This window comes from Primulina tabacum, chromosome 3 (genome assembly GCF_025594145.1).
Source record: "Primulina tabacum isolate GXHZ01 chromosome 3, ASM2559414v2, whole genome shotgun sequence".
NCBI lineage: Eukaryota > Viridiplantae > Streptophyta > Magnoliopsida > Lamiales > Gesneriaceae > Primulina > Primulina tabacum.
This window is the reverse complement of record NC_134552.1, coordinates 18,976,296-19,000,706: the sequence shown is the minus strand read 5'-3', so window position 1 is coordinate 19,000,706 and position 24,411 is coordinate 18,976,296. Positions and strand designations below refer to the sequence as shown.

Here is a 24,411-nt window from a genome sequence, read left to right as displayed (position 1 = left end):
AAAATTTCCTAATTTTTGATAAATTCCTGAGAAATATTACTCTTAATACATGTTTCGATAGAATCGTAATATTTTTGTATTCATTTTCACATAATCTCAACATTCCTTTGATAAAAGTAATTATCGAAGAGTTTATTCTATGATTTTCAAAATAAGTGTCTAATGAATGCTTATTGACATTTCAATTTGAAAATTCAATACTTAACATCAACATATCAGTTAGTTTCTTTGATATTAAACGATTTTTAATATCTATTGTTTTATTTATTATTTCAATCATTTAAATAAATTTACAATCAGCTAATTAAATATTGTAATTAATGTACTCTTCAGCAAATAATTAAAATATTTATTTTTTAAAAAAAAAATACGGATGAAAATATTGAATCTAGGGAGAAATTTATTATTACGGGCTCGAATTCGAGAAATCGTCAAAAATTTAAATGAAACATTTCATATATTTCTATATTGGAGGATTGACTTGACATATTTAAATAAAATATAACAATAATTATAGTAATAATAATAATCAAGATTTATAGTAGCAGAGTGGCACACAAGGTCAGGCCAGGTCCAGCGTCTCTTTTTTCAAGATTTGCCCGAAGTTACTTCAACTCAGGTAAACTGAGAACCCGCAAGAATTCACATTTATCTACTCCTAGAGTTGGTGTTTCATGTGTCAGCGTGAGCGTTCAAGCAGTCACGATCAGAAGAAACAGCAGGTTATGCAACGCTTGATTTACGGGGGTCTTTGCTAATAAAATCGTTGCGTTCTAATTTCAGGGGTCATCAGTTGGGAGGTGATTGAGGCTTCTGCATGGGTGTTTCTTGGATTTCTCGAGTTTGAGAAGTAATAGGCAAGTGGGTTTTCCAGCATCTCGTTGTTGCCGGCTGGCTTGATCCAATTTGATCGGGACCTTTCTTGTGTTCTTGATTTGGCGCTGAATTGTGGAACACTCAGGCGAACGATGCGGCGTCGGGCAGCCGACTATCGCCGCCCGATCCGTAGGAGGTTATCGTATTGGATCTGCGCACTTCTCGTGGTATTCTCTTTTGTTGGATTTCTTTTGTTCATTGTTCAGCATAACCATAATGACGAGGATCGTGCGGAACAGCCGGTAATGGTAAGATTGGTTTGATACAGTTTTTTTTTTTTTTTTTGTTGACATTTCTGTTTCTTTTTTGCTTCTGATTCTGTTATTTGGATGGTGCAAAATCACCCTTCTCATTGGATGCGAGTTTTGTTATCTATATTCAGATCTTGAAAGGATTTTCTTACTAGGAATCTGTTTATCATTTATTTTCCATTGATGTTGGAAGTTTTGTACCATGGTACTACCGTACTAGAGTTTTCGGTTTGTTGTGCAGCTTCTCATGATCCTCGAGACTGTGCTCTTAAAAATGACCACGCCTGTATAGGGTATGACTAAATTAAGTGTTAGAAGTTAACCTCATAATTTAGAGTTTTGTGTTGCAAGTTCAGTCTGTGTCCATGGATGTCCTTGAGATGGAATAGTTTGGAAATAGAGAGGTTGATGCTACTGCAGGTTTTAAACATGAACACTTTGATTTCGTAAAGCATTCTATTCTATGTCTTGCTAGAGTGAGGAATCAAGTTATGCGTGCATTGCTGATGCATCACCTTATGTATGATGAGCCTATTTGGATATCTCCATCCTCACCATGGTAGATTGATCTGGTATGAATTTATGAATAAATAGATTTTTTTGGTTAGCTGGCAGTTTACGTGATATGAAAAATCATTTGTTTGATTCTTATGCATTAAGTGTGGTCTTTGGCTCGAAGATTTCATAAATTATGTGGGTTGATAAAGACGACCTTTTATTATCATGTGTCTTTAGGTTTTTGAACTATAATTATGCACACTTGATATTTTGAGATGGAGTAAAACAATTGTCCACATTTTTGGAGTTTAATGATTCATTTTCTGTGTATATTTGTTCGAAATAGAGTTAATTATTCTTCTGCTTTACTTTTGAGTTTTGCCTGTCTTGTCAGCTAACTTCATTTCTGCTGGAAAAGGATTCAGTTCATAGCAAGATGAGGATCTTCATAGCGAGATGCTGATCTGTTATCTGACTTATCTTTATTCTTTCACATTGAGAATGCATAATCGTATGTTACAGATATGTGACCGTATCCATGATTATACTGGAGAAAATTAGATACTGAAAGACCACGGAGATAACTTTAAACAGAGACAAGAATCTCGCAAGTGGAATTTAGAAAAATTGAAATTGCTATATATATGTGTGTGTGTGTGTGTGTGTGTGTGTGTGTGTGTGTGTGTGTGTGTGTGTATTTCACTTAAAAACAAGAGGATTTGTAAACTTGTCAGTTCATTCTATCCTCTTACTTTCATCTGTTATAATTTGTTGTGTACAGTCCTCTGTGCCAGCAATGTGATTCTACACTACAATGCCGCATATTTAATGATGTGGATTAGCCTTCCTTTGTGAACTAGTTTAAGATCTTATTTCACATATTATTTTTTCAAAGACAAGGAATAGTGATGCACATATCATTTGTATTTTTAATCCTTCAAACAATATGTGTGAATATTCAGTTCTGTCAAAGTGAATCTTGTTCAGAAATTTTGTATACGACGCCTAAAACCATTTTCTGGCTGAACTTAACCTATACAGGCATCTCCGTAAGATTGCTCTTGGTCATATAAATAAAACAGCTCCGTGATTGTTTCAAAATACTCAATTAAATTATTCAAGACATTTTGATTGTTTTTCAAGATTGTTTCTTTTTTCATAAACAAAATAAGAAGGCTTTGTTCTTGATTTCCAGTTTTTCCCTGGTCCAGCTTCATTTTATGTACATTGAGTAAATATCACTGTTATATTTGTTTGGAAGTGTTTTATGCTGAGATGAAATTAAGTAGCATCATGACCTCTCTCTCCCCACCTCCACGCACACACTCAACTATCTTACGGTGCAACTGATTGCAACTCATTGAAAATATGAGAGAGACAATATTTGATCAAAATATTCATTAAAATGAGCCCTATTTATGTAGTGGTGGAATTAATCCCCCCTTTGCCCAGCCCTATGTCGCAGAATAATCAATTCAAGACTCAAGTAGCATCTTTGTGAGAGATAGGGTGCACTGTGACATTCTTTGCTCTTAGTTATTTAGCCCTAGGTTTGCCGCATCGACCCAGTTCAATGAAACAAAGCTTTGGCTGTTTTGAGTGCTGTTTGAGTTGGCCGAGGGGTCATAGATTAAGTTAAATGTTATTTAGGACCAAATTACGACATAGTAAAAAGCTGAAATGAATTAGTTCCCTGACACTGGATTTGATAATTTTTTATTTTGCTTTTGATTCATTTCCTTAACTTGAGGGACAGGTCTAGCTTACAGATTGTTATATTTGATTAATGAAAAGTCAATAAAAAGAGAAGTTTTCCTGCATCCTCTCTCTTCAGATACTTTTGACCTTGTATAACTTTTTGGTAATTTCAAATGTCTGAGAATGTTAAACTTCCAATTCATGGTCATTTTATTTATTGGTTGTGAATCACGCACCTAGCTGGGCATAGGTTACATTTTTTTATCACAACTTTTTCCATTTTAGACAATGAAAGATGTGTACATGTACCTATGTTTGGACACCTCTGGTATCATTTTTTGCTTTTTAGCATGTTTCCAGAAAATTTAACGGCTTTTGAAAATTTATCTAAATTTATAATTTACTACGAAATACAGAATAGTTCTATCTAGTCGAGAACAGTTCACGGTTTCTATTTATTTGTTTCTTCAACTTATTTCTCTTTTCCAGGAGTTTAATGACCATGTGGTTCACGAGAATCGAAATTCTACGAAAGATATGTCAAGTGCCAGATCATATGCCAGACAATTAGGAGAGCAGATGACCCTTGCCAAAGCTTATGTTATTATAGCCAATGAACATAATAATCTTCATCTTGCTTGGGAGCTGAGTTCAAAAATAAGAAGTTGCCAATTCTTGCTCTCCAAGGCTGCAATGAGGAACGAGCCCATAGCTCTAGAGGAGGCCGAACCAATCATTAAAAGTTTATCATCCCTAATTTTTAAGGCGCAAGACGCCCATTATGATATTGCGACCACAATAATGACCATGAAGTCTCATATTCAAGCTCTGGAAGAACGTGCAAATGCCGCAAATCTTCAGAGTACTGTATTTGCACAAATGGCTGCTGAATCAATACCCAAGAAGCTTCATTGCATTGACATTAAACTCACGGCCGATTGGTTTCAGAGCAAGTCCATCCAGGAGCTTGCAGATGAGAGTAGGAACTCTCCTCGATTAACAGACATCAATCTTTACCACTTTTGTATATTTTCAGATAATATTCTGGCTGTTTCAGTTGTCGTTAATTCTACAGTTTCTAACGCCGAACATCCAAAGCAACTTGTATTCCATGTTGTTACAAATGGAGTAAAATATGGAGCAATGCAGGCTTGGTTCCTCGGTAATGATTTCAAAGGTGCTGCAGTTGAAGTCCTAAATGTTGAAAACTTTACTTGGTTGAATGCATCCTATTCTCCTCTTCTAAGACAACTCCATGATGCTGATTCACAGAAATACTACTTTGGAGGTTTGCAAGATACTAGTCTTGATCCAAAGTTTCGTAATCCCAAGTATCTGTCTATTTTAAATCACCTTCGGTTCTACATTCCCGAGATTTATCCCCAATTGGAAAAGGTAGTTTTTCTCGATGATGACATTGTGGTTCAGAAGGATTTGATTCCTCTCTTTTCCTTGGATTTGCATGGAAATGTAAATGGCGCAGTTGAAACTTGTCTTGAATCTTTCCACCGCTACTACAAGTACCTCAATTTTTCGAACCCACTGATCAGCACAAAATTTGATCCTCAAGCGTGTGGATGGGCATTTGGGATGAATGTTTTTGACTTGATTTCTTGGAGAAAGGCAAATGCGACTGCAAGATATCATCATTGGCAGGAACAAAATACCGATAAGTCACTTTGGAAGCTCGGCACACTTCCTCCTGGACTTTTGGCTTTCTATGGATTGACGGAGCCACTTGATCGGAGATGGCATGTCTTAGGGCTGGGTTACGACATGAATATTGACAGCCGCCTAATCGAGACTGCTGCCGTTATTCACTTCAATGGGAACATGAAACCCTGGCTAGAGCTTAGTATAGGCAGGTATAGACCTCTATGGGAACGGTACGTGAATCAGACTCACTCTTATATTCAAGAATGCGCGACAAGTTTATAATTGGTCTTTCTAAGACGAGGGTAATGTATCATCATCTCTCTTATTCTTTCTAAAGGAATCTGATTACATAACTGTAGTTTAGAACAGAAATTTTTTGACTTATATGGAGAAGCCTTTTCTTTGCACATGTTTCAAGTTAAATATATGTTGAAGGATAGAAATTTTGTTAGTGTAGCTTGGAACCAGATATTTCATTTTTGGCGGATGGGATTCTTTTAGCTCCCTCGTAAATGCCACGTCGATATGATCGAACTATAGTTTTCTCTTGCAAGATATACTTCTTGTATTGTCCCTTTTTAATGAGAAGTTTGTTGCATGGATGGTAATGACTAGACTAAACAATCCAGATATCATGGGCTTCGGTCACAGATCGTGACGTGCTTCAGCTCATGTACAACTACTGCAGTCACGTTGATATGATCCCCATACGTACCTTCAAGAAAACCTGAAAGGTCGAATATGGGAATTGGAATGTAATTGAAAGTAATTAAAGAGTTCAGGATTACGAATTGAATGCATTCTTATCATACATGTATTTTGGTTGTGTATGATAGAAAATATCATGGGCCAACGGGAAGGAATGTATCCTTTTGTTGAGCTTCTATATTACTAAATAACAAAAAATTTTGCAAGTATTCATTCATCTGATTGTAACATACTCGTCCCTCGGTTTTAAAAAAATTGTAAATATTCCAATAGATTTAAGTAGTGTTACTTGAAAATTGAAATTACATTATGATTGAAGCATTTTAAATTAAGAACGCATTCATATAAGAAACAAACTTAAAAAATGAAATTAAATTTATTATTACCTACCCATTGAATTCTAATTTTTTTGCCTAGCTGTTTATCTGCTTTATTTTTACCGACAAGGGTATATAATTATAGCACATTTAGACAACATCGTACGTCTGGTTGGCTTGTCCAAATAGAAACAACATTTGAACTCAAAAAATAATTATAATATAATTTCAGGACCTAACGTTAAGCCGATCATTTATAGTATTTCTTACAGCTACTACTGAACAAAAAGGTAGAGATGGTTATGCTTAGTTCTTCCTCTTCTTTGACTCGCGCTTTTTTGTTCGTGAGGATGACTTCGAGGATTCAGGATCCTCCTCGTCCATCAAATGTGAATAATCTTCAAGGCTCGCGAAAGGAGACACTCCAGAATTTTCGCGGGTTTTCCGTTTCTTTGTCTTTAGTTCAAAGCTCTCATCAGAAATATTCCCATCATCTGCTTCACCAATGGCAACATCATTACCACTGTCCTCGGAACTAATTTCACCATTCACAATTTCTTCATAAGCAACATCTGAAGATAAGTTCGTTTCTTCATCACTGGCATCACCAATCAAGTCATCATCATCCTCATTAGCAATTTTGTCCAAATCCTCGTAGTCATAACCACCTTCCGTCTCGAAAGAAGGATTTCCAGAATCCACGAGATTGTTAATCTCTTCATTGTCACTTTCATCCTCATCTCCATCAACACCAAATATCTCTTCAGCAGCCTCGTCATCTGCTGTCTTCTTCTTTTTCTTTTTTGGTTTCTTTAAGGAGTTCATTTTGTTCATGTAAAACTTGTGGAAAACAACATCCTCAGGGGGTACATCAGCTTCAGCAAGTGATATAATTTCTGCTCCAACCAACTGGTGGTTCATTTCAAGCTGGAAGAGACAGGTAAGTTGTAGATTATTTGTGTCACCAACAAAATATCAACTTGCCATCATGAAACAGTGGCATATCTACAAGATCCACTTGGTATGATTGTAAAGCTTATGGAAAACAAACAATAATAGGGAAAACCCTTAATCCAAATTGTCATATCTAAAATATCCTACAATAAATAATTCCTCTAAGAATACCAGTCTCCAACTTTTAAACAAGAAAAATCCAATTCATCAGAATTTAACTATTTCTTCTCTGAGATGCCCTTTGTTGCTTTGATAATAAGATGATATTAATTATAATTTTATTTATAATAAAAAAAATTAAATCTTTAATAAAACAGTTGATGGCGTAGAACTTTTATGTTTATTGATATAAACAGGGCTTTCTAGTACAAAGAAATGGTAGAAAGGCTTTTAGGCAAGTTTCCCATATTAGTACTTACTATCTGCAGTATTATCTAAATTGATAAATTAGTTTCAGATGAGTAAACTCAAAATAAAAGGCCATGAAAAAGTATTGACCACATCACACACTTTAGACTAATTGTTATATTGATAAATGAAAGATTAGTAGCAGAATTTCAATTTGATCATAAAAAAGAAAACGAGAACATGTTAAAAAAATTAGATAATGACACTAATAACTGTGATTATTGTGAATGAATGTGGGGCACAGAATAACTAACCTTCTTGGCAGGTTCAATCTGCGACGCACCATGCCATGTATTTTGCCTGGCCTTCTTTTCCATGAACTTGTCCAGGAAAGCACCAAGTGAAAGGTCATTGATCGGATTGCCATTATACACAATATTGACCCCAGAAAGAAGGGTTCTAGCCATTGCAGCAACTGACGGGTGCACGTGAGAGGCGAGTACCGTTAGCTCCCACCAGCCAACCAAATCCGCATTACTGTTGCTCATGGAAGTTCAAAAATATAAGGATACACAAATGAAAGACAACTAATCCAGTTAAAATTGAAATAGAACACAAATAAGTGACACAATAATGACAAATTACTATCTAACAGAACAAAACTATACACATACTAGATCTTGTCCATAGTTGTCAAGGGCTCAAGGCGCATCGAGGCGCACGGAGCCTGAGGCGAGAAGCGTACCTTACCAAAGCAAGGCCAAATTTTTAAATTTTAAAAAATATATTTACCATAGAATAAATATATTAAAATACGAAATCGCATTATCACATAAAACAAAAATAATTAACAAGTTCATAATAATTAGTAAGATGAATAAAATTCTTCAATCATCCAAATCAAGTTCATCTTCTTCCACCAAATCATCAGAGAGCCCACTTGTGTTCTTCTTGTAATTCACCATTTTCTTTATCAATATTAATTTCTTCGTCATCTTCATCCAAAAGATGTGAAATCGATCTTTTCCTAATTGTTTTGGATGTAGATTCGCTCACCTCGTTCTTCTGTTCAGAGCTCTCTTCTTCTGATATTGGCTTGCTAGGGTTTTGGTTTGTTTTATTTGTTTTAAACAAGTAATTAAAAAAATTCACCCAAGCACGCTAACTTCCAAGGCTAGTCCAGACGAGTGCCTAGACTCGCTTTGGTGAATTGCTGCGCCTGGTGGACTCGCTTTAGTGAATCGCTTGGGTCCTCGTCTGGTGGCGCCTCTCGCCTTCACCTTTGATGACTATGATCTTGTCCCCATTTTTTCTTATTTTTGGAGGATAGCAGGCATCATTACTTGTGAAAGATCCCATGTATGTCATTGAGGGGCTTAAAATGCATGAACTTCCACCAGCGAACATTCACAAAAAACTTGCCACACCACTAATCACTCAGTTTTACACATGCAGTAAAACCACTCGAGCTAAAAAGGCACTAGAACCAAACAGCAAGTACATAAAAATTACCAATAATTAGGTTCCCTATGACGTGGGTTGTACCCACTGGGTAATGCAGGACCATCATTTAAACCATGAACTTTGTGTGCTCCATTGCCAGATGTCAAATTAACGTTTTCCACTTTTTCTAGACCACCTTTCCCAAGCAAATCATCCGATTCATTAAAACTATCATATTCGGAACTAGAAGCCACAGAATCATCTTCATCGAGTGAAGCATCACTATCACCATTACACTCATTATTCTTTTGCACAACAGAGTCTTTATTGTCTGTCTTATCCAGTTTATAATTGACACGATTGTCATCATCTTCTCGAACGTCCTCAAAATGCTCAAGATCTTCATCAGCAACAGAAGTTTCATTTTGAAGCACCACCTTCCTGCACAAGGATTTCCGATTTCAACATCGAATAAGATCATTTTATTTGATCAACACCGAAAGACTACTTCCTTTCTGACACAAGCTTACCAAAGAGGAGGGCGTGCTCTAAGGACTTCAGAGAGCATAAAAAGGCATCCACATGCATACTGAGGCGCCAGCTGAAGAGCAACCTACTTGGCAACAGTGGGGTCAATAGAAATAATAATAATAACTGAATGTTATTGCAAAATTTGATTTCAAGGTGCTGATAACTTTTGAAGTTGTGGAAAGTAGAAATGCAGCAATAATGCTAACATAGTGTTATTTTGTGTCTGGGTGTGATGCTCTATATCCACACAAAACAGCAGTTCAAGAACACTTAAATTATGGATTGACCAAGAATTGAATTGAAACTGAAATTCATTTCTTCACTAACCTGTAACAGTCGCTTTGAGAAAGCAGCAACTCGCTTCATATTAACATCATTCTTCATCGACCTCGATAGAAGCCCAATGAACATTTCCTCCTGGAAAATTTTAAACAAAACATCACATAACACATACATAGAACAGTAAAGAGACATGCCTTAGGATGGTTCGTCATCATTTTTCAACTAAATTCTATGTCATCCTTAAGAAAGGAACTGATAATGGCAGAAGTGAGTAAATATCAAAGTGTAAATCATCAACCCGAAAGCTAGCTGATAGCAAGTGTTCTAAAGTTGCATGCATGTAATCGTTGTAGTTGCTTTCACTTGGATGGTCATTTAATACTGTTTGCTTCTCAGAATAACAAAAGAAGCACAAAACTCTGGAAAAAAAATCATTCAGAGAGATTTCCGGAATACAAGAACATACCATAAGGGAAAATTATTAACTGGTTACTTTCAGTTAAGAGTGAAATAAAACAAAATAATATAGCATAATACTATAAGGCAAATTATTTAGGGACCTTGGAAGAATTCATCGCAGAGGGAAGCAGGAGTTTTGAGTACAAGGCACGATAATAACGATCACTGACTATCTGGTTTTTGGAAGAGATTTTGTCAAGAAGCATCAGTGCTTGAACTCCAACATTAAAGTTCTTAAATGAACCTGAAACCCAGAAATCAAATCTGCTGAGAGCCTGAGATTATTATCTTGAATAAGGATCATCGTGAAAAATCAACTAACAGCTGCAACTTCCAAGAATTATAATTCCTAACATCCTCAGGCATACCAGTTGAAACAATAGTGGTGCCTGGACCTCGATCACATCATCAGTTTCATCACTGGAAACAAAAGGAAAAGCTCTATTAACACCCTGCAACAACAAAAAAGGGAGCTTGTAAGAACTTATCTGGAATTTCTTGTGTTAGGCTGCAATAAACTTGCATGTGTAAACTACTTTTACTTGGATTCTTTCAGTCAATGTCTGATAATATTTAGAGTTCGACCAAACAATTCTAAAGCCTGCAATGAATACTTAAAATCCAATATTAAAAAGAAACTTTATTCTGAAGTAAGTCTCGAGCATCACTAACAGATTACATTAATAGTCGATTCACATGAAAATTTCCACGGTTTACAGATAATTATATTAGAGAAACAGCTTTTACAAACCGTTAATAGAGCTGATAATATCCGTGAATCCATCTCAAGATGTGTATCTGATGAGACTTTTGTTTTATTCACTTTCGAGGATATGAAAGTTTTTCTGTCTTCTTTGCCCTGCTTTGCCACAGGTGGAGCTGTACTAGCCTCAGAAATCAAAATCTGTTAACATATGATTAGAATTCTATTAAAATCCATAAGCGAGAGAGGACTTAAAAGTCACCATGATAATGTTACTCAGGCAGAATAGCTGGGATGACATTTGGATGAAATGCAGGTATAGAACCCCTAAACATAAAAAAATAGACTGAAACTTTCATAGAATCGATAAATCTTCTGACAATACCTTAAAGAGAGCAAAATAGATATCTATCAACCGTTTTGCAGCTTTTGGACCATCTCCCTTGTGACCCAACCGGATTTGACTTAAGAAGTTCACCTGTGCAACAATAGACATCAAAATACAGACAAGGTTAACGACAAAATTGACGAGATAACATTGACCAACTAATTATTACAGAAACAGAAAAAAAAGGTGTAACGATGCATACAGGCAACAGAAAAACAATATTTTAGACATCAAAAAATTGTTTGAAACAGATTATACACAGTATTTCGAGCGAAGTGTAAGACATTTAATGGAATAAGTTGCAAGAAATCTTAAATTTCAACCGCTGAATAAGAACAGCGCTTATGGTAGAATTAATTTTAAACCGAAATGAGAAACAAATCATAAAAAGTTAACAAGGATCATCTGTTCACTAAGAATATAGGTCTCTGTTTTGTTTGCCTCTTTCTTATTGATATAATTATGGCAGATTTTTCATGACATCTTATTTCCCTTTCAAGGTCCATTTTACTTTTTTATTTTTTAGTTATTATCTCTCAATATTCATGTCTTCTTCCGTTGTTTTTGCTGTTTCTTCTTGATACAAGTGCGCATAGTAGGCAACATCACTGTTGTTCCTCATGTTACTCTATAATCATCTTCTTTCAGTTATCAGACCATTCGCTTCTTTATCAGTCATACCAGCATAGAAATGAATAAGACTGAACCAAGTGGAGCAAGGATGAGTTTATTAGAAACTCTCATTAGTGTATGCATGCTGCCAGGTTAAAGAGGACAAGAGGAATGTAATTGCAATAAGAGGCCCAAAAAAAAAATTTCAATGATGACACGGACCCTCAAAACTTGCCAATTCAAATCTTTACAGGAGCGAGATGGAAATTTTGTTTTCTAGGACCATATTACAATGATCAATATATCAGAGACACGATATTCCACGCGTTTGTGGTCTGTGGATAGCATTCCAACAACTTAATGCAACCTCCACCAGACAACATAACACATGAATACTGTTATCTCAAAAGCTAACAGGTGAGGCAAAAAATAAAACCAAAAAACTAAAACATACTGCATGATATTTGGCTCGTAATCCTAGACGAGGCCGAAAAAGGAAATTATCCACTTCGTCAATCACAACTCCCTGTAAAAATTCACAGGAAATCAATTACCATTAAAGTGAGCGAATTAGAAATACAATGGGATAAGCATATCAGATCAAGGCACACTCTCTATTAAATCATAAGTTAGATAATAATAACTAATAAGAAAATTGGAAAAGACATCAAGCTCGCAAAGGTCAAAGCTCAAGTGATGCCTCACCAATTATCGGTTAAAGAATCAATAATCACACCCCAAAGACTACTTAGAAAACACACAGACTCATTCTTACACTATGCACTTCCAAAAAACCATCTACTATTTATTATTTACTATTAACTCAACATAAACCTAATCCAAAGCCTATTTATGTTTCTGACAACACATATGCTAGAGAAGTTCATTACACCTACTTACAGACAACTACAAACTTTCTTCCAAAGACAATGTGGGCCACTATAATGACCACATCAGTCTCTTTCATAATATACCCCTAGGTTTGCTCTTGTACCATTTTGAAATAACAAAATGTCTCAATATTAAATATTCACCACCAGCCAAGAGATTCAATAATTCAAAATAATTTGCAAGGGAAGTTTATATCATAAAAAGGCATTTCCAACATCAATCGACATGAAAATGTTGGATATTCAAACTTGTCATTTGCATCTGAACATTCTCTATCTTTACATTTGACTGGCACAAAACAACTTACTTTATGTCATTCCTGGAAGCATAATAGATAGTTAAATTTCACCCAAAATGACACTGGTTAAACTCATACCGAAGTCTCAGAAGTAGACCTGTGACAATTCATATAGTTTTACAAGTGAAAAGCTTGCAAAACAACGAAGATAGATTATTAAAACCAAAGAATAAAGTGTAACAGGCTTATAAGAATACCAAGTTTGATTTTTCAATCACAGAATATAATTTGTTTGGGAACAACGGCCCCTTTGGAAATGGCTTTATCGAGTATCACTATGCAGCATGACAGGGTACAGACTAGGGAAAGCAATAATCTCACTGCATCTATCACTTAATGCAAGAAACACCATAAGCAATACATTATTTTGTTCAAGAAAATTAATGTACTGAGGCTACAAAAGTACCTTCATATTTGGATGGTCAGCTAAAAGATTTGCCAAGTGATAATCTGCATTTGATGCAACTTTGTTTTCAGGATCTCCAAGCTGTATTAATGCCAAGGATAAGATCATAACAAAAAATATTCATTAGGACATGTGTAATTGGATGAGAGAAGAAGAAAGGGACCTTGTTCACCAATGACGATAGTATACGGCGCTCTTCTTCTGATTTATTACTCAGCAACGAATACATGGTCTTAAAAAAACAATGGATCAAACATGAGAACAAAGGAAACATTCAATAACTTGTCTTCATTTAGTATGAGCACATACATATTAGTCCCAATCACATCAAAAATTCATTAAAACAAAACAGTTACATGTAGCAAGTTAAACCACAAGGATCTCTATATTTTGTATAGTAAAAGAAAAGGAAACAGCATGATTAATTTATCTTAGTGTTTATATATCTTATAAATCCTAGTAAATACATGTGAGCAATCAAGGATGCGTAAACCACAAGGATTACAACAAAAATTGTAGATCAATTGCCAACCTTCAGAGCCATGTTCTTGAGCTTGTCTAGAACATCACGCGAAGCTTCCTCAAGGGCAGAAACAAAACGTCCATACCTGCAAATTAACAAGCAAGTTTTATGAATCCAATAGAATCTATTCAACAGAAAAACTTTGACCAATTTATATTGCCCCGGATTTTCATGATCTTATTTTACTATTTTACTATTTTACAACTCACCAGTAAAATGACTCATCACAAGTATCTGTCTTGGAATTAAATGAGATAATATTACCTTTCCTTTAATCTTTCCTCCCAATACCAGAAAAGTAAAAGAGAGTAGTCATCTTTTGTATCAGAGAGGCAATTTAGGGGCCGCTGAAATAGTATCTTCAGCTTGCGATCTGGTAGTAAACTGGCAAAGTAATGGACCCATAATCAAATAAACCATCGAAGCCATCATGTAATCAAATAAATGGTAAAGACGATAAAGATGTGATTGTATTCGTAAAACATACATGGCCTGAATTAGGTACTGCATGTAATTTCTTATTGCACAACAAACAAATACAAGGAGCTTCACAATTCTAGAATAAATGCTACTTCTCATGCCCCCATACTGTTTCATTCAATGTCATTACAAAAGATAATTTGGAAATTGGAAAAAAATCATAAATGGAAATTTTTTCTATTGAATTGAAAAAACTAAAGGGAGAAAAGAACAAATGCATCCTCACCTAATAAATAGTTCTTTCAACACTTCAAAGGCTGTTAACGCATGTCGTTTCCCAATTTTTGATGTCACCATTCCTGCATAAATATATATATTTTTAAGATCAGGCAATGAACATTATCTGAGTCATCAGCGTTCTGAGTCATCACTAAATCGGCAATAATAGTTTTTCATGAAAAGCTAAACATCTGTAGCTGGATACGGTGTTAGAGATGCCCCAAGTTGAAAATTTTCTTATACAGATCAACTTGCATCTGAAACTAATAACCTGCTAAACTACCTCGAGGGACAGACCTGCATTATCACATGTTCTTCTCGGAATCATCTCAAACATAAGTTATACCCACAAAAACTGAATATAGATAAAAATGAAAAGTTACCTATCCAAACTAACTCCCTCCAAGAATTCAAAAAACAACCCTCTCCCCACAAACACAAGGTTATATAGATATTCTCCACTTCTGAATCCAACTTACTGTTCACCAATGCATGACAAAACATCAAAAAACGAAAACTCGTTTCTCAGAACAAAATTATAACAGCCAATATAAAGCAAACATTACCCAAAATCATATCAATTGATCGCAAATTCGCTACAGGATTATCCCCAACCATGACCGACAAGGCAGACACCTTATCTGCAGCAGTCCCCGACCTTTGAGTAGCCACAAGCATCTTGATATCCCCGCTTTTCCCCCTGGAGGAATCGTAATCTCGGGTATATTGCACCAACAGCCGTTCCCCCAACTCTTTCTTCTTCTCCACCAAAGTGTTCCATTCCTCCACACTATTGAACTCAGCTCTCTTATTATCCCCAATCACCTTTTCCTCCAGCTCAGCAACATCATTATACCACACGCCCAAAGCATTAGCTTTCACCAACGGAAGCTTTGGGAGGTTCTTAAATCTGCTATCGTCCTCCCTAAACAAATGACTACTGTTTAAACCACTGTTTTGAGCTGGAGATTGCTCGGATTTGCGTCCAGGATATGATTTACTGTCTTTGTTCCTAATTTGGCTACTCTTCTCCTTCAGGGGCCTGTTTTGGTAGGAAACATTGGGCGCTTGAGTACGGGGTTTAAGTGGGCCCTTTTTGCGAAAATCAGCGTCGTTGAAGCCAGAGGAAGGGGCGCCGCTAGAAGGGAAGCCGAGGGATGAGGCAAATGATGCGACATCAGACTGAAGGTCCACTGCTTCATCAACGGTTTTTCGATTTCTTAACAGACACCATTTACGGCTCTGAACTTGAAAAGTAGCCCTGTCGGGCGGCAGCGGAGGCGGTGGTGGCGGAGGAGGAAGAGAAAAATAACGATGAGGAATTAGGGCTGGGGTTTTACAACTTCAGATGGGCGACGTTTAGAATAACAAATTTGGCTGAAGAAATTATAGCTCTATTCTTTAGTTAAGCCCATTGGAGTTGGAATGAATTTTTTTATCAATTAATCATATCTTTGGCATATTTTAAAGATATATATATATATAATTTGTATGAAATCTCGAAATTAGCTATTATAAGTTTGAAATTTTAATATTCAGATGATGTTTGATAGAACTTATAAAATCTCTCAAACAGTTTTAGAGCTTATAATTTCTGAAATTTTGTTTGGTAATTTTAAAAAAACAACTTATAAAATGTTTTTTTTTAAAAAAAATTTGGATACCCACCTTATTTTTTAAGATCTTATTTGAATATCACAGTATGACAACTAAAAGAAAGCCAATCCGACAAATTGAATTAGTCAATGCGTTAGGTAATCTCCTTGTATGATCGCCTCATAAACATTCTAATCGATGGTCTCGGGAATTTTCTATCCACTCATTCACTTAAATATGTCTATGGTTAAATAATTGAACACTGCTGAAATAGTTAAAATATCTCAAACATATTCATGTATAACATAATACATAAATTGATTAATAGCCAATTATTTTTTATTTTTAATATATATTCTGTTATAATTATTAATTAATTATAATAACGCTTTTATTAATAGTATTTTAATAATATTATTATACATATGAGACTTGAAATAAATTGAGCTAATAAAAGGAGGTATTTAATTCTTGAAATAATGATTAATATGATATTTACATATGGAACTTTTACAAGAACATAAAAAGATTTAACAAAAATATACCAAAAAAATAAATTCATAAAAATCACCCACAAATCCCTTAAACGTCATTTTTCGGTTAAATAGGCTAAAGGACTACAACATGAATTTATAATTTCCTGATTAAACTCGAACATTGCATTTACATATTTTGATTCATCTCTTACCTTATGTTTTAACCAAATAAACCTTATATTAATTCTTAAAATTCCAAAACTTAAATAAATCTTTTGTTATCTCATATTGATTACAAGTTACAAATAAATATAGACCATATTATATTAAGACCAGGATTTAACACAAATAATGTAATCTATCGTTCAGGCTAATCTATATCTATGTATTATTTAATTTTAAATTAAAGACAAAATTAAAATTTGAACTTACAAATTGATATATCAGCAAAACCTTGAGCTTTTATTCAACACTTCAAATATATTGCCGGGAGAGAGTGTGTGAGCACACTCGACTGTGTCCCTCTAATAAAAATACAAGTTATTTATAGATGGAAGAGCCGGACATGAAACCCCGAATTCCAAAACTAAAAAATAATAGTGTTGCTTTTATAAAAGCAATTAGTACAATGATAATAATAATGGGGACCCATTTTTTAAATATTATTTTTTTAATAGAGCCCTTTAATGAATTCTTTAATTCTTCGAAGGCATTATTCATGGAAATATCTTCAGGTATATCATTCTCTGGATCTTGAGCATCTTGATCATCATGTGCTTTCATTAAATTGATGAATTGAGTATCACTAGAGTCTGAAGCAATTGATTTATCGGATTTTGAATCTGTGCAGCCAATGTTTTTGAAAAGATCTTTTTCATTTCTTGAATATATAAATCAATGATTTTTTATTTGGAGTAAATATCAAAATATTTCTGAGTAATAATTTTAAAAGAACTTAAAGACTCTTGTCATTTTTTTTTATTCTTGTTTTTTATAATAATCATGTTTATAGGTTTGAATTTTTTTCTCCATTCGATGAAGAGTCTCATATCCATAAAAATTTTCCCGTGTCATGATCTTCTCGGAGCATTTTGTCCCAAAATTTTGTGAGATTGACACGTCATAAGCAAGGAATTCTAATATCATGATTCGGGTTTCCATTTCCAAACCTATGGAATACCAAATTCTGTGAAGAATAACATAGGGTTTTCCCATTGATTCAATTTTGAGAGAATTAAGCGGTGACACTTGGAGCAAATGATATCCATTCGTCAATAGGATTGTTACAAATCTCACGCAAAAAATTTGGAGAGGGACCATATGATTTCCACTAATTAAAAAACCAATTAAGAATTGGATGATTAAAAACATTTTCACGGATCTTTAAGAACTATGAATATTTTCTTTTTTCATTTTCATATAATAAAGTTTTATGAAAACTTTCAGTATAATCCAAATAATTAAATTTAAAATTTATTTGATGAATAGAAGAATATAATTCTTTTTCTTAATGGAGATATACTATATTCTTCAATATGTATAATTTTCTTGATGATAAATTTTGAGAAGTTATAAATTTCTTTCCGCTGAGTATTACTGAAAAAGTGAGTAATTTCTACACTTTTTGAGGATAATAAAAGATTTTCATAAAATCCTCTTTGTTTGTATGATCCATTAATATATGATGTATTAGATAAATATCTTTGCATGATAGTCCATGGTTCATATTGAATATCCTTTTCTTCTATAAGAAGAGTCAGATCTTTATGTGAATTTTCTGTGTATAAAGTTTAATCATTATCATCTTCTTTGATAATATTGACATATGTGTCGAAGAATCAGAACTATTTTTCTGTTTGGATTTCAAAAATTCTTGAAATTCATCATGTAAAGGATTACTAGTATCCATATTATTACTGGATGAAGAACTAGTAATATTTTGAGCTATTAATCTCCGTGTTCCATGTTGTGCAATGATATTTGGTGGGTCTTTCCCTACCACCTCTTCCTCTATAAAAAGAATCACCGCGACCTCGTAATATGTAATTAAAATAAATATTCACGAATTAAAAAATATGGTAAGTGATTATCTTCACCTTTTTATAAGTAAATTTCAAAATCAAAAGGGGCTAAATTGGCTGGACATCTTACAAACATTTACTTAGAGACATCATGTTTAAAATCTTTTTGAATTATAAATTTTACATATTTGTAATATGTTTTTATATAATCGCAAGCATAAGACAATGAAGATTTGTAACTCTCTCTTTAATATTTTTAACGGCTTCAGTATGTTTATTTGTCCAAGGTAAATGATTTTTTTAATCAATCATATAAGATACTAGATGTAATGCCCGAATTTTAAAAAAAATTATTATTCAAGAGTTACTATTCAAGAGCTGTGGCGCTAGAATGTAGCGCCTAGGAGCTAAAGGCACACGATTTTTGGCGCATAGGCGTTGGAAAGTGGAGCTTTGGCGCTACAGACGCGAAAAATGAAATAAGTAACCCATCTCCACTTCACATAATTCATTTCTTCTCCTTCTTCTTCACCTCATCCCTTTCTTTCCTCCATTTTCGAATTTCTTCCTCATTTTATGGGTGATTCACTCAAGAAAAATATGAAAAGAAAAGTAGATTTGTGATCCTCTCACCATGTGTTTCAAGATGATGTAAATATTTCTCACTTTTATTCAAGTTTGTATATGAGTCAGTTGTAGTTGGATTTTGGTGTTAGGGTCTTAATCAAACTTGTAGATCATTGAGTTATCTTCGATTTGGTTCTTGGATTCCAGGAAGAAATAAAAGAGATATGTGATTTTTACTCACATTAGTCTGGAATTTCGAGTTAGTGCATATTTGTATGTGTGCCTTTTGTCTATTCGAATTCTGAGATTTATTGGTTGGGATTCTGGATTTAATGTTCCAATCAAAGCTATAGAACATTGTCTTGTCTTTGAAATGATACCAAATTGGCTTTATTCCATTGGATATTGAGGAAGTTATGCTTAAAATACTAAAATGTGCCATAAATGTATTGACGCAGAATTCGTGGGAATTATGTTGTATGTTTCATATTATGAATGACTTGGAAATGACTTTATTCGACAAAACTTTGTGAATAATAATTGTTGGGCTTTGAGTTTTCTTGCATATCCAATTTGCGGGTTTTGATTCGAAGCAATATTGAATTAATTATGAATTTTGTACACACTACAAGAAATTTGATCAATAATGACAAAAACTTAATGAAGGTATACAAAAGTGGTCATTAAAAGAGTATTTTTTTGATGTTTTTATGAGGGTAAAAAAAATATGGTTAAATAGTTGAATTATTAGTGACGAATTCTTAATTTCGTAATAATAGATAACTAATCCCGTCATTATTTAAATTAAAATTAATAATTCCCCTCATAGTATAGTTGGATATATATTTTTGTGTAGGAAAAGAAAAAAAGAAGAAAAAGCCAAAAAAAAAAAAAAAAACCCGAACCCTTTCCCCTACATCCTGTCGGCCACCTTCCTCCTCATCCAACCATCACCGCGTCGCCTAAACCAGAGCTCCGGCCACCGCAGCAGGTAAGCCTTGACCCCAGGAACTCGATTAGGGCTGGAATCGAGTGAAAGTTGAGCTACAACGAGTCATGTAGCGAGCTGCTCGGCGCGTGTTCTTCCTCCAATTTTTGGTGAGCTTTTGGTTCGATTTCTTGGTTCATTTGTTGTCTTTTGGTAGGGATTTGAAGCTTAGTATGTCGTTTGGTTTTTCCCCTGTAATTCCAGCCTTTTCCAGCCCATTTTTCAGCTCGTGAACAGTAATTCCGACGTGTTCCCGGTGGGTTACCACCTCGAGACTGCTAGTGACTAGAGTAAGCTTTGATCCTGCGATTTCCGGGTCCAAAATTCCAGCTTTTGTTCGGTTTAGTAGGCTGCTAAATTTTGGATTTTTACCCGCTTCGATTTAATTCGTGTTCGTCGATTGTAATGCGTTATATTGACGTATATATCGGGTTTATATTGTAGGTTCGATTGTTTGAAAGCTTTGAGGTATAATTTGACGAGTTTATAAATTAGTATCGAATTAATTGTGCGATTATTTTGAGAATTGTGATTATTTAGTTGATGTTTGGAATTTATTGATTTGATTTGGGAAATATTTAGTAAATAAAATCATATTGCTGAAAAGTTGGAAATTTAAATTGAAATTGTTGATTAATTCGATATTTTAATCGAAGTTGGGATTTAAATTGTGTAATGAATAATTATTGGAACTATTATGCGTATTAAGGAACTGAATCTTATCTCTGCGGAACTGAATTGAAAAGTTAAGAATACCCCGATTGTTAGTCATCTTTCCCTATTGGTTTCAGTATCTTTTTAATTTTATGATTTATTTAGTTGCATTTGATGTTTTCTTTTTCAGCTGTATCTCCATTTTTTGGCATTTGTTTGCGTTGCTATATTAAACTTGTATCGACTGTGAAATGGTTGGGTTGGACAAGAATTGTTTTTTGTGCCTCATGGACTAAAAAATTGTTTTCTTGCAAGTTTTTTATGGCTGTTTTTGGCTACAAGATGGTTTGTCTTGTTCTGCTTGTTTCTTTCTGCATATAATTTAGATATATTCAAGAGCAAGAGAGATTTGAAGTTATTAAACTTTTTACAAGCTTGCTTGAAATTCCTTTTCGTTGAGATCATACTATAAAATTGGTGGATTTTTATGTTTTGATTGTTCTAGTGTATTTACAAGAGTTACCTGTTAGGACCTGGATGAAAATGCCCATAAATATGGAAATCTTCAGAGTATACTAGTATGCAACGAGGATGAAGACCTTTTACTGTTTGCTATTTTGTTTAATGTGTTCGTTATTCCTCAATTCTACTGAAATAAAGTATGATAAATAGGTTGTACTTCTAAACGAGGATGATGACCTTTTACCCGACATGTGGTATGTTGAGCTTGCACTGGGAGGCAGCAAGGTTCATGCTGGCTGCAATGGGAAGCTAGTGTGGCGGCATACTCCTTGGCTTGGTGCACATGATGCTAAAGGACCTGTTAGACCCCTTCGTCGCGCCCTTCAGGTAAGGTTTTTTATTGTTGATGATGGACTACTTGTGAAAGTACAATCATCATGCTGTAAAGCGTGTGTTGATTTTGACTTCTAGACTTGAGCATTGCTTGTGGCATGTGTTAAAAAGCTGGTGCTTATGGGAGGTGGCGGTATAAATAATTTTAAACTTTAACAACCTATCAGACTTAAATGAGGTTCATGGCTCTCTGCTCATAGGGTCTTGATCCAAGGACTACATCGAACATGTTTACTACTGCGAGGTGCACAGGAGAGAAGAAAATTGGTGGAGAAGATTGCTTCATTCTCAAACTCGATGGTGATCCTCATACATTGAAAGCTAGGAGCGAAGGACCTGCAGAGATCATTAGCCATGTTTTATTCGGCTACTTCAGCCAGAAGACAGGTCTGCTTGTGCATTTAGAAGACTCCCATTTGACCCGTATCCAATCGAATGGAGAAGATGCTGTGTATTGGGAGACTACTATCAATTCGTTTCTTGATGACTACAGACCCATTGAGGGAATCACATGATTGCTCATTTTGGTCGATCCGTGGTTACTCTCTTCAGGTTCGGTGAAACAGCAATGAGCCACACCAAGACTAGAATGGAAGAAGCATGGACCATCGAGGAAGTTGCATTCAATGTGCCAGGTCTATCCATGGACTGTTTCATAAATTGGTTGATTTGAAAAGTTGGAACTTTAAATGACTTGTTGGATATTTTTGAATGTTATAGTCGAATATCGAGTTTAGTTTGGGAAATAGATTATTGTTGGATTTATTGTGCAATTTGCGACCCTGCGCGCGCTACTTCTTATTCATTTTAGGTGAGCTTTTGGGCTTCGTTGTTCTTGGTTCTTTGGAGTGTATTGAGTAAGGATTTGAAGCCTTAAGTTTTCCCTGTATCGTTGGTGATTTTGCGACTTCTTGTCTTTGTGAGATTTTTTATGTTGCATGAAGTGGATCTGGGTATTTGGTCATTTGAGTACATCTTTATTTTAATTGACTTTCCTATTTATATTTTACAGATGTCACACTGACGGGACTTAATAGGTTGCCTTAATCGGATGGTGCTTCAAAGAAGAATTCAAGCATTGATAGATTAGAAAATTATTACTTGATAGTTTGTATATTTTGAATATATGAATAGATGCTGATGCAGTTGTTTTTATAAAATATTTTGTTCAACAAAATTATTTGTTCTAGAATTCATATTTTATTAGTAATGTCATCTTTTGATATAATGACAAATTAATATAAATTTTTTTTTATAATTTCATCATAATTAAAAATATTTTGTAATGAGGGTAATTAATAATTAATGAGGGATAATTTTATTGTTAAATCGATTTTTAGTGAGGGGTAAATGATGATATAATGAAGAGGTATATTGTATTAAAAAACTATTTAATGAGAGGCAAATGATATTATAATGACAAAATTTTTCGTCATTTAAATTAGTTTTAATGACGGTAAAATCTCGTAACTAAATATGCTAAAACAATAATGACGGGATGTCATTCTCATCACTAATTACCTTTACCTAGGAGGGCAATAACGACGGTCCATGACGGGAAATTTCCCGTCATTAAAAGTATTTAACTACGGGTTTTGAATATTTAATGATGATATTTCCCGTCACTATAAGTCTATTTTCTTGTAGTGACAGAAACTCCTCTGTTTTGTTAAATGATTCGAGTTCTTGATTTATAGTAGACTTCATAGGTTCCTAGCATGGTTAGGACCTGTGGCTAGTCAGTTAGGAAGGGTCCATGTGTGGACCCTTCCCTTGCATGTAATTGGCTCAGCCAAGTGCTGCAGCCTTCGAAGGGTTCAAGGGCTAGGCTAGGTCGTCTAGGAGGTGGCTCAGGATGTTCCAGAGAAGTTCAAGAAGGTTGGGACTCGAGGGTGGCTCGAGCAAGAGTCCTAGTCGAGGTAGTGAACTCACAGCGCCTAGGAAGATCACCTCGCGCGGCTGCTGGTGCAGCAGGCTTGCAGCGCTTCGTGCGTGGGTTCAGGGGTCTGGGCTGGGCTTGGTTGGGTCTGGGTGTGGTCCGAGGTTGGTGAGGTCAGGTAGGCTCGGTGGTGGCTCGACCAAAAGAGTCCTAGTTAGCCAATAGTCTTAAGCGAGAGTGAAGGGTCACATGCAGCTTTGTGTCTTCCAGGAGATTTGCATGAGTTATGGTCTGGTTCTAAGGGTCAGGGTTGGTCTGGAGGGTGCCTAGATGGGTTGGATAGGGTCTGGCTTCAGGTGCCTCGATCATGGCTCGATGGAATATGGAGATGGCTCGGTGAGTTCCTTGAAGGATAAAAAACGAGAATTTTAGAATGGCTCGGTGAGTTCCTTGAAGGGTAAAAACGAGAATTTTAGAATATAAATTGGAACCATGGGTCTATGGGTGTGATTCATGGCTCACAAGGGTATTTTAGGTAATAAAAAGTCTATGTTTAAAGTTTGAGAAGAAAATATTAAGTTTTGAATTTATTTCGAGATTAAACGCCTCATGAATATTTAATTAAATAATTAATCGAAAATGCTCGAATTAAGATGAATAAAATTCTGGAAAATTATATTCAAACTTAAATAATTATTTGGAATAAGACAATGTCAGTAAAAATTAAAAAAATATAAAAGCGAGAAAAATTATACGTCTAAGACAAAACGGTCTTTCTACACTTGAGAAATACGTAAAAGCTTGACAGCGTCCCAAAGGAATCATAATGCATGT

General features: G+C 34.8%; 2 protein-coding genes and 1 pseudogene across 3 annotated transcripts; 2 read left to right on the top strand and 1 right to left on the bottom strand.

Moving 5' to 3' along the window:
• The first annotated feature begins 524 nt into the window (after positions 1-524).
• Positions 525-5,536, top strand: LOC142540952 (hexosyltransferase GAUT11-like). 2 transcript variants are annotated; one of them, XM_075647443.1, is made up of 3 exons: positions 525-619; positions 784-1,124; positions 3,813-5,536. In XM_075647443.1, exons 2-3 carry the CDS (start codon positions 969-971, stop codon positions 5,259-5,261), a joined length of 1,605 nt encoding a protein of 534 aa, XP_075503558.1. In that variant the 5' UTR covers positions 525-619; positions 784-968; the 3' UTR covers positions 5,262-5,536. The 2 variants fall into 2 exon arrangements, with proteins under 2 accessions (XP_075503558.1, XP_075503559.1); XM_075647444.1 differs by lacking the exons at positions 525-619; positions 784-1,124 and adding an exon at positions 1,609-1,699.
• Positions 5,537-6,160: 624 nt separating this feature from the next.
• LOC142538553 (protein SLOW WALKER 2) lies at positions 6,161-15,885 on the bottom strand (the record flags this gene model as incomplete). Its single annotated transcript, XM_075643867.1, has 16 exons — positions 6,161-6,931; positions 7,621-7,843; positions 8,819-9,190; positions 9,280-9,362; positions 9,608-9,697; positions 10,123-10,265; positions 10,386-10,473; positions 10,773-10,925; positions 11,110-11,202; positions 12,179-12,250; positions 13,320-13,400; positions 13,483-13,551; positions 13,852-13,927; positions 14,107-14,226; positions 14,549-14,621; positions 15,108-15,885. Coding segments are annotated over 16 exons (3,135 nt in total), but the record flags the coding sequence as incomplete, so codon positions are not given.
• A 5,669-nt stretch (positions 15,886-21,554) lies between these two features.
• Positions 21,555-22,849, top strand: LOC142540950 (uncharacterized; annotated as a pseudogene).
• The last annotated feature ends 1,562 nt before the right edge of the window (positions 22,850-24,411 follow it).